Source organism: Diplotaxodon limnothrissa, linkage group LG19, assembly GCF_057381915.1.
Source record: "Diplotaxodon limnothrissa isolate DT_005_m linkage group LG19, D_limnothrissa_male_GT1.1, whole genome shotgun sequence".
NCBI classification, from domain to species: Eukaryota; Metazoa; Chordata; class Actinopteri; order Cichliformes; family Cichlidae; genus Diplotaxodon; species Diplotaxodon limnothrissa.
Genome location: NC_140614.1, coordinates 25,944,582 through 25,963,702, shown reverse-complemented (window position 1 = coordinate 25,963,702; position 19,121 = coordinate 25,944,582). Strand labels below are relative to the sequence as shown.

General features: G+C 40.3%; 1 protein-coding gene across 1 annotated transcript in view; it reads right to left on the bottom strand.

Moving 5' to 3' along the window:
- spred1 (sprouty related EVH1 domain containing 1) overlaps window positions 1-17,528 on the bottom strand; it is a 38,350-nt gene extending 20,822 nt beyond the window's left edge. The window contains exon 1 of the mRNA XM_085342892.1: window positions 16,782-17,528. Coding sequence (XP_085199018.1) covers window positions 16,782-16,813 — 32 coding nt within the window. The 5' untranslated portion in view covers window positions 16,814-17,528. The remainder of the gene's footprint in view (window positions 1-16,781) is intronic.
- Window positions 17,529-19,121: the final 1,593 nt, after the last annotated feature.

Sequence of the window (19,121 nt, the reverse complement as noted above, 5' to 3'; positions counted from 1 at the left end):
AAAAACAAAAATGAAAAAATAAATAAAATAATAACTTTGTGCGGACATGTTAGACTCCAAACACATGGTGTAGACCACAAGCAGCAGAACAGGCTTTAAACCTAAACAGGCTCAAAGCACTTTAACTTAAACTGCTATTGTGGTACAAACATTTACTAGCCAGTGTGGTCAATGGCTTCCTGATATTCACTTGCCAAAAGGAAAATGTACCAGCATCTGGCAGGTGTTAATTTCTAGCCCTGTTAACGTTATAATCTATCAAATGCCCTTTATATCCTTAGCTTTTCAAATATAGACCTTTCAATTACTACTCAAACAAACAATCTCTCCATCAAATTGAAAAAGTTATATCAAATTCTTCTGTGATATTAAATTAAGCACATTCTGTCTGTATCTGACGTCAATTTTATTTTATTTATATAGCACTAAATCACAACAGCAGTCACCTCAAGGTGCTTTTTATTGTAAAGTAAATGCTCTACAATAATACAGAGAAAACCCCAACAATCAAAACAAATCCCCAATGAGCAAGCACTTGGCGACAGTGGAAAGGGAAAACTCCCTTTTAACAGGAAGAAACCTTCAGGAGAACCAGGTTCAAAAAGGGGCAGCCATCTGCTACGACCAGTTGGGGTTGAGGGAAGATTAAATGAAGAGCAGTGTATAAACATACACTTGTGGGGATAGGTTAATTGGATAATCCAAATTGCCACTAGGTGTGAATGTGCGAGTGAATGTGAGTGTGAATGGTTGTTAGCCCTGCGACAGACTGGCGACCTGTCCAGGGTGTACCCTGCCTCTCGCCCTATGACAGCTGGGATAGGCTCCAGCGCCCCCCGCGACCCTGAAAAGGATAAGCGGAAGCGAATGGATGGATGGATGGACAGTGTATAAACACACAGCGAGTGAAAATGGTGAGCATGAAGAAGCACCGCCTAGGTCTGCTGCAGAAAAACTAAGGGAGGATACAGGGTCACCTGATCTTGCCCTAACTATATGCTTTATCAAAATGAAAACTTTAAAGCCCAATCTTAAAATTAGACAACTACATGTCTGTCTCTCGAATCCAAACTGGGAGCTCCTTCCACAGAAGAAAGGCCTGAAAGGCTTGGAATCTCCCAGTCTACTTTTAAAATACCCTAGCAAGCCAGCTATCGGTGAACAAAGTGCTCTATTGGGGGAGATATGGTATTATGAGGTCTTTAAGATAACATGGGGCCTGATAATTCAAGATCAAGGTGCAAAGCTTGATGTCAGGAAGATTTTTAGGTTTTACTGAAGTTATCTAATTTCCAAAGATATTTTTAAATATTATTTTGTCAAGTTTATGAATATTACTTTGTGAATTTGTGATTTTTTTCCCCTCACCTGATGATTCAACCAAGCCAAAAAAAAAAAAGTGTATTTAGATATATTTGAATAAAATATGCATATACACTCACACACACCACTTGTCAGTTCTGTTCCTAACGCCCACCCCAGGCTTATTAGACAGTAACTGGCCGTGGGAGGATGCAGGGTGACAAAACGCAAACACAACTAATTTCCTCTTTGCAATCTGCTACAAACACCCTTTTCTGGCTTAACCTTAGTTTAACAGCAGTGTCACTAAATTTGTGCATGAGAACCCATGCCACACACACAGACACACAATGTACTTCTGAGCAGCCAGTAAGAAGAATATGCTGCTGGTGTTATACCTCTCTACAGCCCCCAATAAAGGATATGGGTGATGGGTGCAGAAGGGACTGTCAGTCAGGAAGGGGTCCCTGGGGTGAACAGAAGGCAGGCGGTGGTGTCGCTCAGCCATGACCAGGGCACAATGACCAGGGCCTGACCCTTCAGACCTACCATCACACACATGCCAGCAACCATGACACTCACAGGGAGGGGGGCAAGGCTCAGAAAGGAAGTTAACTGAACTGCATACATGCATTTATGCATCTGGTCTAAAACACCCATGTCACCCAAGAGAGACTCCTGAACAAGAAGTATTGTTATTACTGCACTTACTTAACATTTATAATCAAATAGACACACCTACATCCTGGAGACCAAGAAAAAAAAAAAAGAAAAAAGAAAAGAAAAAAAAAAGAAAAAGCAAAACTCAGCCAACAAGTTTTAGATCAGTTTTTCACAGCAGTTTCTGTTCATTCTTTCAACCCCTCTCATTCTTAAGAGGAACACTAGCCCCAAAACAAATGTCACTGCAACTTGCTGCAACACATAATGCGTATATGCAGGTGCACACACGTACAAAGTTCAGAGTAGCCCCACGCCCCTTGCTGAGAGCACACAGTCGACTGGACACACAATTGAGAGCGGAAGCAGATCAGCTGGCCTGGGCCTGCAGGGGAGGGGGCAAAAGAAAAGAGCCCCCCAATTCTGAATTATTCCAAGTTGTTCTGCTGGATGACTGACTTCATTTCCGACCGAAGCAGGAGAGGAAAAAAAGGAGGGAGGGGTGAGAGTGTAACAGAGGACTGCTGGTGGGGGTGATGAGCATGATTGCTGGAGACCAAGGTGACAATAAACAGCCCACAACCAACACATAAAGAGGAAGCCATAATCGAGTATCTCACTGTATCAAACCTCATTTGCGAAAAGAACACACAGAAGGTCTAAAATTATAACTTAGCTTCCACTTGACGCAAACTGTAGTTTCAGTACTGTAACAACACTGCACACAAAATGTATTCAAATACATATGTGTACTGTGTTTGTAATTCGACAATAGATGGGCAATACAAAAACAACAAAAAGACCCTTTTTTTGGCTGAATGACAATACAGTTATGTAATTGTATCACATTTTGCATTATTTTTAGTGGTAGCTTTTTCCATGTTTATAAGCATAATAAGCATGAAACAGCAACTTAAGTTAGCTTGCATGTTGCTACAGTGAAGTCAATGAATGTGCTCCTGTTGCTCACAGAACCTAGTAGATAGAGAGACGCAGCACTAGAAACTCTCTTCTTTGAAACTAGCCAGCCAAGGGTTTTTCAAAAAGCATGCTAAACAAATCACAAAAAAATAAATAAAACTGGAAAAAATAAGGAGATCTTTCGAGTGAGAGTGAGTGAGATAGGAATGTGGATGGGGCTGCACAGACTCAAGAGATCCAAATACTATAGCACAGACTTAGCTAAAGGGGAAGGATTTAAAAAAATAAATAAACAAATAAATAAAAAAAAAATACATTAAAAAAAAAAAGGCTATGTAAACAGTCTTTTTCCACATCTTCTCCAATCAGTTTGCTAGGGATGTGCATAACTAGTAGACTAGACAATGAAATGTTGCTGCTCCTGCTAGCTAGTACCTGAAATACTAATAGTGCAAAACTACTTATTCATATTTATTAACGTACAATAGCAGCTAGCTGTTTGAAAAGTTACAGCACCACTTGCTACTATTTGAAAGAAGACAACTGCACACCTCTTTCTACTTGACAGGAAGGCCTACACAAGCAAGGTGTAGCAAAGACGGAAGATAGCCACATAAACCAACAGAGTTCTGCAGATGTAGAAGATGAACAACTGTGTCAGAGTAAAACAGAATGTAAACACCAAGATTAAGCAAGAACCACATACAACACAGACATGTGGACATTAGCTTGTGAGGAAGAGGGCTACTTGTGTTAACACTGTTAATGATCACAATCTGATAGCCACTTCTGTCCGCGTGACAAGCGCTGCAGTGGCATTTGAAAAATGATTTGATTACTGAAGAATACAATTAACAGTTTCAAATATGCACAAAATATTTTGATTTTCCTTAATTTTGACTATTTTCTTACTTTTAGACTAGTCGGCTATTTGAACAACTAAAAATGAATCAGTCGGTCAGGAGCAAAGGAGTTGATATACAGTCCAGCCCTATTTTTTAGTGCATGAATATGTAAATGTGAGTGTATTTTGTTACTACATAAAGGAATAACTAAAGCTGTTTTCACACATCCGCATACACCTCTGAACTTTTCTAGACACGATCTGGCTGAGTTGTATGTGACAATGCAAAAGACCAAATCAGGCAGATTGGCCGTCCTACTCTCCATTAGAGAATAGAGCAAGTACTGTAACTGTCTGGACCAAAACAAGTAAATGTCTCTCTTGGATTCCTACTTGCTGTGAGAACTAGAATATCGATAATTGCACTTTTTATTCATCTGCTATGTCTCAGAGTTAAAACTATGTCACTCATGATAAATGGCTATTTACATACTTTATACATTGTGTACAAAATTACAGATATCACTTGCTCACAGAGAAGAGAAGAGAAGAGAAGAGAACAGAACAGAACAGAACAGAACAGGGGAGCATGTGCAGTGCAGGCAGGCGGGCAGGCCTGGGCCTCGAGGCCGGCTGCTCCAGTGTGGTGGAGAAGGGGGATCTTGGGACAACCATTTCCTAAGTGGACAAAGTGGCCGTTTGTCTGCTCCTCTGGCCCATGGCTCGCTGGACTCCAGCATGCCATCATGCTTTGCTCCTGTCTCAGCTTTGGGCCTCCCACCCCAAAGGGGAGTGGTAGAGAAGAGAGCAGGAGGATTGGGGATATTTTTTTTTGGGTGGGGGGGGATCATGAAAGAAAGACAGGAGGGGGGAGAAGAAGGGAAGGAGAAGAATGAAGACGAAAGCAAGAGACGAGGGGAGAGAGAGAGAAAGGATGTGGCCTGAGCCCTGGGTGCTCTCCAAGTCGCCCTCCCTTTCCACTCCGTCTCCCCCTCCAGCCCAGCCCCTCCCTGGCCTGCCTCACTCTACACAATGGCCGCTTCTCTGCTGAAATTTCACGTTATTGGATCCCGGGCCTGGAGTTTTGTCCTCCCACAATGTCCAGGCAGCGGAGCATGCTGCAGGGGAGACACACTCTGCAAGCTAAAAGCTGGAAAACCATTCCTCCTTTCATTAGCATCAGAAAAGGGGAGAAAAGCCCCCTCGACACCACCTCTTTTATTTTTTTCCCCCCAATCACCCCTTTTCCCTCACCATCTCTCCTCCATATCAAAACTGGAGGAAGGCTATCAAGCACAGTCAAGCTCCACTAGACCACTTTGGCTTGTAGGACTTTTTATATTATTTGGTGGGAGGTCATTAAAATACCATTGGGAAAATAAACACAAGCTACTTATGCCAATCCGATTCCATAGCTTATCCTCTGAGAAGAAAGTGATCGCTAGGAAAGTGGGTGGGACATGGAAGATTTAGCAAAAAGGAACTCTGGCCGTTTGAGTCGCTTGCTTTACTTCAGAGGCTGTTATCACAGGAAAATTGTGATATTTTGACATTTCCTTAAGTACTTGACCTAAAATATACCAAGTGTAGTAGTATTAAGAAGGGGGAAATATTTTACCTTTATTTAACAAGTTAAGGCGAGTCTTCAGAGTGTATATTGCAAGTTTCTAATAAAAATACCTCACAAATCATTCATTCTGCAATGCCAGTAGGGCTGGGCCATATTATACCGTTCACGATAATACCGGTATAATGTTAGGCAACGATAGGAAAATGAAATATCGCGATAGAATAAGAGTAAAACGCGCATGCCCAGTGCCTTTGTTTTCATACGCACATGGCCAATTGTTGACTGAAACCAGAATTGGTTTGTAAAAATGGTGCAACTTCAGTGATGTGGAACTGGTTTGGTGTTTGTCCGTCAGATACATGACAAAGCACATTTTTTTGCAGAAGATGCAAGCGGCCGTCATTATTGTCGTATTTGTCGGACTAAGATGCTCTTAAATCTGGGAGTAATCTGGGTCCTAAACTCCGTATGCTTCAGGTCAAACGAACACTGCAGCATCACTGAGAGTTAAAAACTGTCTAAATTCTTTCATCTTTAATAAAACGATCAGCATTGCTGCTTTACCAGGTGTAACTATGAAGTTTAACTTCCAGGCATCCATGAAAACTAAATTTATTACATTTAACAGAGTTAGAAGTTAGCAGGAAGCTAGCGGAAGTTAGCTCGCTAGTTTCGCTAGTTACCCAAGCATGATATTGCATGTTCTGACTGAGAGATTTCTGAAAAAATTCAAACGTACAGCTCTGCTATCACTTCCAACATAAATGAAGACAGGAAACTAAACAGCAGTGACGTTTGTAGGGTTACTGAAGTTGGGCTAGCTGGTATATAATCATGTGCTACGTGATCGCTAGCGACACAGCTATGTTAGCATAACAAACAGTGAAGCTGGAGGACGAACACTAACACTTTTCCACTTATAAAAGTTAACGTTCCTGATAGTTAGAGACAAATGCAATCGCATGGCAGGATGCTGTAAACACCAAACTTCAGTCAGGAGAACAACTGAGATAATCCATCCACAATACGAGGTTAGTCATTAATATACTGCAACAACATGGGAATAGAGCAGCTGCCAGAGAATTCAACATTAATGAATCAATGGTACAGAAGTGGAGGAAGCAAGAAGAATGAGTTTAATAAAGTTTGATTTATCTGACTGCTTTGTTTCACTTAATGTGCCTTATAATCCCGTGCACCTTATGGTCCGAAAAATACGTACTGCAAACTGCAGTTTAATGTTGCAAAGCACCTCTTTTTAACTTCAGTGGATATTATACATGGTTATGCTCAGGATATGTCAGCCCATTTCTACTGGAAATGCCTTTTGGTTAAACTTTCAGCTAGAGCTGGGCGATATGAGATTTTTTCATATCACGATGTTTTTTTCATTTCAGGCGATAACGATATCTATCACGATATAAGCCAAATAACTATATTTGTAAGATTTAAATGTGCCGTTGCTCACAAGTAAAATGTGAAATAATCAGCAGCTTGTTTTTATTTAAATATTTATTTCCCATAATAAGTTCAACAGGGTAGATGTACTTAAGAAACATGAGACTTTTTCAGATAAATAAAGGCAAATATTGCAAACTACACAAAAGGCAGCCGCTAAAGCGTTTAAGTTTCAAAATAGAACAAACGAAACAGACTAAATTGTCAATTCCACTTAGAAACAAAATATTAATTCTAAAAATAAATCTTAGTTTGTTTTACAGAAGAACAGACAAAACTGACTAACCTTTGTCAATATCAAATAAACTGAGAACTAAAAGGAAATTCTCAATCTCTCCTTGTTGTATAGCTTAGCTTTTCAAACAGTTTTAACAGTTACTTTAGTCTGACAAAAGCCGAATGACGAATTAGCGCTTCCAGTCAGAGACTGAGGCTACGTCCACACGTACACGGGTATTTTTGAAAACGGAGATTTTCCGTTTTCGTTTTAAAAAATAATCCCGTCCACACATAAAGGCAGAAATGAAGGAAAACGCTGCTATGAACATGCCAAAGCAGCAGGTGGCGCTAGATTCCTAACCGTGCAGAAATGTTGGCCAATCAGAAGTCTAGAAGCCTCGGTGGGAAAAAGTAAACAAAGCTGGGGCATAGAAGCAGAACAGAGTCGTATGTGTGGAGGGACAGTAACTGTGTGTATATGTAAGCATTTAAACACTGCAGAGAGTAGAATTAACAGTAACAGTATTGTAGAAATTCATTTCACCGAAACAATAACGTGGCGCACAGTGTGACTTGCTTTCGGCACATTTACAGTGCACGCTACTCTGTTTTTGTCAGACTTGAAATAGCCGAAATACCTTCACACTACGGAACTTCTATGGCTCTTCCGTTCGACAATCTCTCCGGCATTGGAACCATCATCTGTTTTCTCTTCGGTCACGCTCGGTTGATTTTTCTAGTCGGCACACTCATTTCCTCCATTACGCGCTGGCTCCATTACCCGCTGGCTGTTTCCCAAACAAACACACGTGCGGCTTGGCACTTGTGCTGTACGTAACAAGTCACGCGACGTGACGCTGCGGCTGTGATTGGTTCGGCTCTGCGCTGCTTAATTTGGATTGGCTGACCTTTTTTTTTTTTTTTTTTAAGAGGACAAGAGCGGCGAGGTCTATCGCGATAGCTTAATTTCTCTATCGAGTAAAAGTTATATCGCGATACATATCGTTATCGTTCTATCGCCCAGCTCTACTTTCAGCAAGGAATTTGCATTTGCACTGTTACATTTTTATAAAGCTTTAATGTACATAAAAACCAGCTTCTTGTTTAAGTGAAAATAAATGAAAGGTTGTCTTTTTGCGCTAGTAATGTTGTGGAGTTGTATTTTGTCTCGCATCAATTATATCGTCAGTTATATCGTTATCGCAAATTTTCAAATATATATCGTGATAAATATTTTTGGCCATATCGCCCTGCTCTAAATGCCAGTATATCCCACCTAATGCCATACTAAAGATCAATTCAGTACCTGTATCTTTGAAACCAGGTGGCCTACTGCCACGGCAAGAGTTTGAATGAGAAAGAAGAGCAGCCAGTGGAAGTAACACGACTCAGGCTACGTCCACACTAATGCTATTTCGTTTGAAAATGCATCGTTTTCTTTCAGTTTTGTCCTCCCGTCTACACTGAGACGGCGTTTTTGTCAAGGAAAAACGCAGCGTTTTGAAAACGCTCTCGAAAACCATTTCAAAACAGAGCTGTCCCGTCGCAGTATGGACACTGGAAAACGCAGACTTTCTAAAACGATGACGCATTTTAGTCATGTGATGCAGTCACGTGACCAATTAAACAAAGATAGCGGAGTGCATTATACAGCAGTTGTTTTGATTGCTCTCAATTTTGACAGCCCTAAAAAAGATTAATATCAGTTTGTACATGCTCCACGTAGCTTTTCTTCCAATTCTTTAATTCTCACTCGCATTTGCGCATGCGCAGGACTGGAACATAAGCATTTTCGGCCATTTCAATGTGGACGCACAACTCTGTGAAAACGACTGAAAACGCTAGTGTGGACGCGGCGCGTTTTCAGACGAAAACGCAGTTTTCAAATCTATCCGGGCTAATGTGGACGTAGCCTTAGGTGAAGGCATGGCAGTCGACAAACACGAACAAGATATCTTCTTCTTTTCAAACATCTCTAAGTGTAATCATGTAATTATAACAGGAATTTGCAATGTCAGTTATAAAACTGAAGCAGTGTGTATTGCGATTCTGTCTGTCAGACAACAACATGGTTATAGAAATAATAATTAGAGCCGTGCCAAGAAGCAACTGGAATGGCTTGAAGGGCTATGTTTCTGTTGTCATGCCATTGTCGTTCTGCTGTCTGACAACAGGAATACAAAAATATTTACATGGTAACAACTTTATTAGAATTCAGCTTTACTAAAACAAAGTAAATGTGAGGACTGAGAATATATGAGAGGTACAAAGATGGAACAGAAACCTAGCATAGTTAAGACCACACCTAGTCCTTGTTTAGTCATTGGAAATTGGGTCTTCCTCAATTTATGCTCTTTAGCATTTCAAAGACATTCTGGCCAGTTTTTGGCCTTACATTCAAAATGAGTGAGTGACATTTGCTTTATGACCTTTGTAATGTGCCAATTTAAAGGTTCTTTTATGTGCTTTAACAACAGGCACTTGGTCTGCTTTGCTCGCAAATGAGACATTTCAGAGTTGGGAGTTTGCAGAAGAGACTCCTGTAAGGATATAACAATGGCCAACTGCAGATAGTCATTCAGAATTTATAAGGGTAGGTCTGTGCTACTCAGACGAATCTGTTCACCAGACAGGGGTTTGCGCTTATCTCCTTTTAATGTGAGAGGGGGCTGCAAAGCTGAGTGGCTTTTTAGAGAGCTTTTCTGATACATGCAGAAAAGGAAAAAATAAATAAATAAAAAAAATAAAGGATGGGAATCTCTCATGTTTCATGGATCTCTTGGTTCACTGAAGACACAAAAGTGTGTTAAAAGTTGATGAAAATCTACATTTTACACATCTCCTTCACCATTTCATGAATGAGAGGTTCGTACATGCAATAAAACAAAAGAGTATGTTATTCCAAGGCTGAAAAGACAAACTAATGGCACACATTCTTTCACTAGGATCATGCCTCATTGAAGAAATAAATAACATGCAATCTGGGACTCAGCCATTGATTCCAACAGTGCATCTAATCTGAATGGTGCAAACTAGCTAGCCAATTAGTGATGGTTCAAATCTCCCAAATAACCAGAGGCAAACTCAAGGGCACAGACTTACCCCAAAACAAACACCAACATGGCCAAACATGGATGCAGTGCAAATTATGACATAAGGTCAGAGCAAAACACTTTTAAAAAGCCCATCTTGTTACTCATTAACAGAAGTAACAATAGGACAATGCCTAGAGAAACACCAGCATCACAAGCCTGCTTACATTAACTGCAGTGAAAACCAATACGCTTGCTATAGAAAGAGAAGTGAAAGAGAAATTTGCCCTATCTCCTCTCAACACCTCAGGCTGCTGGTGAGTCATCTCGCTCACAAGAACATTCAGCTTAGCTACCAACTGACTCAGGGGAAAAAAAAGAAAGAAAGAAAAAAAAAAAATTTTTAAATTAAAAAAAATAAAATAAAATAAACAGGCTTACTCTGCTGCTGCACCACACAGTGAATCTCGACTTCAAAATGTCTCACCATTCTTTTATACAAAAAATAAATAAATACCTAATGCATACGACAAATTAACCGCTCATTGTCATGTCTGTTGTTATCTGTCACATACATCCGTTAGTGGCACGGATTACCCTGGAGTCTAATCAAAGATAGACCAAACCAGTGCACGAATGTCAGATCTACTCACTCAGACGGCATTTCTAACACTGATTTTCAAACCAACCCCTCCATTACTGGATTGGGCCCACAACCCCAACAGCAATGTTGTAGGTGCCGCTGCACTGTGGCACTATAAATCAAAAGATTCCCGTATGTGTATCAAAAGCCAAAAAAACTATTCTCAAACATCAATCAAAGCCACATATTGAGATGATCTTAATTTGAACCACAAGCATTTGGAAAATTAAAACCTCGTGCCTGCCATTACAACAAAAAGAGGAAAAAGAGGAACCACAAATTTCGACTGCTGCAGCGTCTCTGGGCTGCTTTGATGTAAGAGTAGTCCCCAAAGACCAACCATCTACTCGTCATAGCTACTTTGAAACTAATGGGGAAACAGGAAGCTAAGGGGACAAGGCAGCCATCTAGCTGTGGGAGAAACTATTGATATATCTCAGGAGGAACTTGGGAAGGTCAAACCACCAAACCAAGATGATGGCCCATGAAGGTTAAGAGAAACTGCAATGACATGTTGTACATCATCGCAGCACGCCCAGTTGTTAGGAGTACTATAACATTATCATCATTATGAATCGTGCATTTTTCAAGCAGCTCTTACATGAACCTCTTCCTCTCAATAAAAGTCTGTTCCAAATTCTAAATATAGCCTCTAGACAGCACAAAATGTGATCAAAACTTTCCTGAGGAGATAAAAATACATATCCTTACAGGCCTCTCATTTTAATCCTATTTAAAAATGTGAATCATTAAGCAATTTATTTGATAACACGTTATGTGCACATAAATTCCCTCATCTAGGATCTGGCTCGATCTTTCCCAGAAACCCATATACACGCCAAATGTTTCCAGAGAAATACCGTAAACACTGCAGTGTGTCTACACAGACGCACACACAGAAACCCCTTCCTGTTTTCAAAGCGTTTGCAAACTCAAAGACACAAGGTTTAGGATTTACATCTGTGCCCTTTTATGTCTGTGACCTCACAGGAAAGAACCATCTTAGACCAGCTGCAGCAGAGAGCTCACTACAAGGCTCAGCCTTCATGCTCCCGCATACAGCATAACTAAACTAAAAACAATATCCACAATTCAGACACTTAGTGCTAAAAGCACTTCTTAGAGGCATTAGGATATGGTCTGTGAACATCAGAGGACCATCCTGACAAAGAAATAAAGATAATCACTGCTATGTGGATGCTGTGACGGACGGACAGACGGACGGACACACTCTCTCTCTTCTGGTGGCTTAACAGTATATGTATTAGGCCTGCCACGATTAGTCGACTAGTCACGATTACGTCGACTATCAAAATCGTCGACGACTAATTTAATAGTCGACGCGTGGTTTGAAGCTTTGTAAGATCACAAAAGACGCAGGAATAAGTAGTAGGATTTAAGAGTGTAATAACAGACTGAAACAGAAGATGGCAGCACTGCATGTACAAGGATGCCAGCTGCCGTTAAACCCCGAAGAAGAAGAAGTAGCTCTGTCCCAGAATTCATAGCGCAGCCCAGCTCAGTTTCCAACAATGGCGGCAGCTAGTTAGTTTTAATATTACTCTTATTATTCTTTCTGGGTCACAAAATAAACGTTTAAGATATTTTCAGGCGAGAATGTAGCTGTGTAAACCTCAAATATCTGCTCAGTTTATCAGGACACCACATATTTTCAAAAGCGCTCCGACGTTTTCGGAGACGTCTGTTACCCACTAGCTCGATAGCTAACCGGGGGCTAGGCTCACTAGAGCCGTGAGAACACCGGACTCCGGCAAATCGTTTTCAAACCCACCGCAGTCTTTCGCTGCTCAGGTTAAACATATATAGGTCACTTAGATAACTTAACAATGTTATTGTTTGGCTTTTTTTTACTATTTTATTTGTTCCGGAGTAAATCGGTTTGGCTGAGATTAAAGTTATAGTTTTTACTCAGCTGAATAAACGTCAAGCAGACAGCTGATTATCAGAAGTGTGAGATGCTCCAGAATTTACTCCGGTGTCCTGTTATATTTTAGATAGCAAGGAGTTTATTAAACTTCACCGAAACAATCTGCAAATTTCATTACAATTTAATAAACTATCATCTTGTCTTTATTTTTAGTTAGCACATACCTTACACACAGCTGTAAGCTAATGATAGTTATATAAGAGCAGATGCTGCTGGTGCAATAAGTTGTACGCTGTACGTCCAATGGATGATGATCTGATTAGTCGACTAATCGCAAAAACAATCGGTGACTAGTCGACTATCAAAATAATCGTTTGTGGCAGCCCTAATATGTATATATCTACACATGGCATACATTCACATCAGGTCTTTCTCTTAAAAGTCTGTAAATTGGTTTGAAATAGCCTCCAAATAAACTGCCATAAATGTCAGCAGTGTATGTGTGCTCCTAAAATACTTCAAGAGGAAATGAAAAACTTAAAAGAGGGAAGTGGCTTGGGTTTTAAATACACAGAATCCAGGACCAAATCTGGCCATGGGAATGGAACAGCCCAACACTATACAAGGCCTGTTCGTATGTTAACATGTCTCGGTTACAGCCAAAGCCCACTGACTGTACAAAGGTTCATTGTCATTATTGAGACAAAGCAGCAGGTTCTAATAAAACAGGCAGACGTTCAGACATTGATACTCTCTACACAAGATAAGTTTTAGGATTACAAAACATTTTATTAGGTGGACACTGTGTCAAAGTCTGTAGAAAGACATTGTAAACTTCCCATTATAGCCTAACATATAAGACATATATGTACGTCCTAAATCTGCCATGCATCTAATGAAATATGAGAATGCAACCATTAACCAGTCAAGTACAATACTTTTATAAGTGCCCTTACATATCTATATATACATATTTGTCAAATAACACCATTTCATTAGCCTATTAACTACTGCAGCCACAACCATCACTTCCTCAAAAGAATACAGAAGCAAAACCAAAGACGTGGTTAGCTCAGCAGACTTTGTTAAAGGTAAGGTGTGTCTGCAAGCTTAGACTAGTAATACAAAGGTTTTGGAGGAGTAGGTGGTGGAGGTCAGAACTAACAACTGGCAGTAACCCCAAATAATACTATCTATAAAAAGGTCCAGGAAATTGTTTAGCTTAACATGAGGGCCACAGGATATAGGCAATTACCCAGGCCATAAAGCACTAGCCCTAACAGCTGAAGTAGCTGTCTCCCTTTGTCGTTTCAGGACATGATGGGGGTTGTTTGGGAGGAATGTGTTTGGAAGGCTCCGCAACAGGAATGGGAGTGTAAACCAGCCCACAGGTGATAAGATCACAACAATGGCAGATAAAACGCTGAGCTGTCAAATCAATCACACAGATGGGAAGAGGACACAGGGAGAGGAATCACTAAAAGATCACACTGACAACAGACAATACCACAGCACTACAGGAATCTAAAACAATGAGCCTATACCCTAGACATGTTTGGTGAGGTACTGAGGCAACTGACCTTCACTGATGAGACAAAAAAAAAAAAAAAAAAGAGTCCTTCATCCTTTTTAAGTAAAAAAAAGAAAGAATCAGACTATATACTTGGACCAGCTAAACTATATTAGCAATATTAGCATGTGTTTATTAAAAACTGGAGGAGGATAATAAAAAACGGTAATTTGGAAAACAAGAGATATAAGCACAGTACACCTCAAAAGGCAGCCGCTTTGGTAGAGATGAATATTTTAGATAAACGTGACATTCACAAAGAGACTGCTTGCACATACTGTGCTTGCATAAATCTCCCACGTCTCCCAGGAAGACCACAGTCCTCGTCTACAGAATTCACATTAGCCTTACATCACAGCACACATCCCAGACGAGACGCAAACCAAAATCTCACAAGGCTTTAAGTGCGTTCTTGTCATTTCAGCCATGTGAACATTGTTGCACCAAGGCCAAGTAACATGTTCTCAGCAAAGGGCGTGCTGTGTGTAAACCAGCTCGGCTTACCACCTATCATTTAGACTAAACCACCTCAGGGCTATCTGTTCACAAACCATGTGGATACTTTCACATTAAATGTTTAAAAATCGAGGCTGTGAGAGCAAAATGTAAAAGAAATTAATAATAAAATAAATAATACATCCCTAGTTACATTTGTAAATGATCCTACGCTTGTTCTACATATGAGAAAAAAGGCAGTTTGATTAAGGATTCAGAGGCTCAAAGACCAACATTTAATTCATCAGTGGAAAGTGGCTCTATTTCACAATGTAATATGGTGAAGATTACTATGAGGGGGGAATGATTATCCTTGACTCTTTAAAAAAAATAAAATAAAATAAGTGGCACACCAAATCTTTTCTTTTTTTTTGGTCAATAGACGTGTCATGAAAAATATTTCATTAAATTGATGCTTTTCAGCAAAAATAAATGGCTCAGGCAGCGCTCAGTATTCCGTTCACTCCATTACTATGAATCATACAAGAGGAAAGGTGGTGAAATCTTAGCAACAATGTTTGGATCGCTTCGCCATTTTAGCTGCTGCCATCATGCTGAGTGGAACTGAGGATTTTTATTTTTTAGCCTGTGGCAGTAGTTCTGAAAAATTGGGGATCTGGGGCATGGATGAGTTCCCGAGATTATTGAAGGGAGCCGAATCAAATTTAGGAGATGAGGTTTCACAAATTCACACAATTCAAGCTGAATCAAGGTTTAAAGCAAATATAGCCTGGAATGAATTCATGTGTGAGCTCCTGTGCTTTGACATGAGGAAAGATAAATAAATCCATGACACATGTTACATAAAAACAAAACAGCAGTGTAGTTCAAGGACAAAACCTCCATGCATTAAATCAATCAGTCTCACAAAGGCCAGAAAGATTGAATGGGGAAAAACAACCACAACAACAAAAAACATGGGTGTGTTTCAGACATTAAACCGTGACACTGTAAATGGCTGAAAAGAGCATATGACAAACGCATTGTGAAAGAAAAATCACGTCGAGATGGTTAAGAAAAAAAACATGTAAAATAAACGACTTGAAAACGAGCACAGGCGCTTATATGCGATGTATTGTACCGCGAATGCAGAATATGTGATCACTGTGTGACCGTCGGTGCAATGCGAAACAGTGTACAGTGCTGTGAATGGGCAGGCAGGTACTTTATGAATGGAGGGGATCATGTGACCGCAGCACCTCCCGAAGCAGATATTTCTCACTGACTGTCAACAAGCGCACACAAGGGATCAGCCCATTAAAACAATACCAAAATGCGACCTGAAATGGGCGCGACGTGTACAAAAACACAGCTTGCACATATTATAATCGATGCCCGTAGGTTGTGAGGCTCTGGACGTGAATGCGATGCCGTTTTTAAGCGTTTTTATGAATGGAGGATTGTGATATGTAAATGAGCATGATTGAGAAAAAAAATGGCATCTTCGGCTTTTCAATGCCGACTTTGCCGCATTAACCGCGAAGAGCCTTCATTAAAGAAAGGCTAGACTTAAAGACAAATACAATCCGCAATATTTTAATCGATGATTATGTTCCGAAATCATGGCGGACAGCAGTTAGACACAGATCTGGGCTGTCAATGCAGAGGACTCAGATCGTGATGTACTGAGAAAGCACTCACATAAAATTATATTTAGATTACTGCCATCTATGCGTCTGCTCCGAACGATCCTTCGTGAATGAATACATTTCCCGAACATAAATAATAATACACCAAGCAAGTGCCTCGTAAATGAGCAAAGATTAGTACATGTTGTGTACAATGTTGTGGCTTTAATTTGAATTCTCACAGCATATACTGGTTAGCAGTATCATAAGCCTGCAAAAAAGTAGCAACGAGATTAATATTTTACTATGGATCGATGCCACTGTTTCCCCGGCACGGTTCTGTTTAATCTCACAAGGCAATCCTTTCTATTAGCTTGATAAACAAACAAACACGGGGGGAAAGTACAACGTGTTTCTTATTGTTGATATTAGTAAACCAAGACGATGTAATGGCAACGTTGCTCGGTTAGAAATGTCACCGGGAACTAACGTAGCTCGATGCTCGGTGTGTTAATATCTACACATATAAGCACATATTGAAGATTAGCTGTGTGTTTAGATGTAAATGATAAAATAATAATAAAATAATGTGTGTGTAAAACAGGACTCACTCGTTGTTTGGATTTGTTGAATCTTCACTCATTTTTTTCCTCACGGGGATCCAAATCCTAGCAATAGCATCGACGACGCAGTGACGGCGGGATAAAATACCACATATATCACCATTTTCCTTCACATACAGAAATAACCCCTATTTCGGATAGTAAATAAACGGCGTACAAGGGGCATGCCTAACTCAGCGTCCCTATGAAAAGCAAGTGAAGCTAGCTGGACGTTAGCTTTTGCTGGCTGGGCTGTAACGTTAAATCGCGAGGAGGAATGACAATCGTTGATTCATTTTATCCTCCCTGGAAGTAAAATCCGACCACAACAAATGGGCCATCTGGAGCATCCTCTTCAACTGACACAAATCCCCGGCTTGCAAAAAGGTGCATAGATCCTCAAAAAATGTAGAAATCGTTGTAGGTTGTATCGTTTGGCAGGTTATTTATGGCTGGCTGTCGAGCATCCATTCGCCAACTTCAGGTCCAGGACAACACTTGAAAAAGCGCTGTGCAGCGTTGCTCCGTCAACGTGTCCGAGTAATTTTCAGTAAAGGCATCCAATGCCCCCCAAAATGGTCCGACTGTTTTCAGTATTAGCACCGACAGTTAAAGTAAAAATACATAGACTTGAAATTTCCTTGAGAACTTGATGGACATCTGCTTTAATCGAACTCCATTTTCAACTCGGGGGGGAATGAAACATCGGAAAAATGGGCGGATATGTCGACCCTCGCTTGAAAAAAGGATCCTTCCGCGACGTAGTAAAAACATAACACTTGTGATAGAAAAAATACCAACCCAGCTCACACTTTGCTCTTTATGCTTAAAGAGTAGCGTATATTATACTAAACCGCGTTCCCCCGTAAGCGTATGCAATAAGTTAGTAAGATTTCTTTCTAAAGTTGACCTAAAGTAGTCCCCCCACTTCCCAAAAGAAGTTTCCCTTCAATCACGCATTGAAACAAGAGGGAAGCGTCTGTGTGATAGCACGCAAAGTAGGCTAGAAAATAACCTAGAGGAAGGACCTGAGCTGACACGGAGACTTGGTCATTAACAATTTCTGGTATATTCTTTTTTCAGTTGTATTATCGTGATCTACCTCCCTTCCGAACCGCTTTTAAAATCCCAATGCAAAATAGCGGGGAAGTGCTGCAAATATACACAACCGAGAGTGCTGCAGCACGTGGAATTATATCAGACCCTCTTCACGATTTAAGTGTTTCAAATCAAGATGGTATTTCTATCTCTGAGCGTAGGCCAGGGTTATTTATTATTCAGTGATAGCAGAGTGAAAAGTGAAAGACTGTAAAGACTAATTCAGAAAATGAGGATTTTTTTCCTCTGGAATGTAGAAATAAAAATCTGAGTAGGGCACGGTGTGGGATTTTTGAGAACTGTAATTGGCCGTAAATGTAAATAAAAGGCATTAGGATTACACTATAAGCTACAAAAAGGGGGTTTGGGTGATCACTAGAGAGTATGGCACTAAAACAACTGCGTATGGCTCAAAGTTGTGCTGCCAAAACTGCCTTACCTAGCTTCTAAAACTGTACCAGGCAGCTAAAACTCCCTCCAGAATAAAACAGTCAAAGAAGTTGCCAGAAAAATCCATGTGTGCTAGTATGAATCTTAGTTGCAAATGTGTTAAAATCCTTTCAGAGCAAATTGGCAGCCTGGTTGCATAAGACTTAAATGCTATTGGATTTCTGTGCTGTGTGGAAAAGGCAAGAGATCAGGCTAAATGATTCTGCCTGGTTGTCATAGTGACAACATGTTGTGTGAGAAGTTTCTTTGTATTTCTCTGGCTTTCATACAGCTTGTGCTACAGTATTATGCTGACGGCCATATGAAACATCCCTCTGTGTCACTGTACATACACTACCAGTCAAAAGTTTGGACGCACCTTCTCATTTAATGGTTTTTCTTTATTTTCATGACTATTTACATTGTAGATTCTCACTGAAGACACCCAGACTATGAATGAAAACGCATGGAATTATGTAGTAAACCAAAAAAATTTGAAATAACTCAAATTTTAGATTGGTCAAAACAGCCACCCTTTGCTTTGATTACTGCTTTTGACCATCTTGGCATTCTTTTGATGAGCTTCATGAGGTCGTCACCCGAAATGGTTTTCCGACAGTCTTGAAGGAGTTCCCAGAGATTCTGAGTACTTGTTAATAATAATAATGGATTGGATTTATATAGCGCTTTTCTAGGCACCCGAAGAGCTTTACAATACCACTATTCATTCACTCTCACATTCATACACTGGTGGAGGCAAGCTACAGTTGTAGCCACAGCTGCCCTGGGGCAGACTGACAGAAGCGAGGCTGCCATATCGCG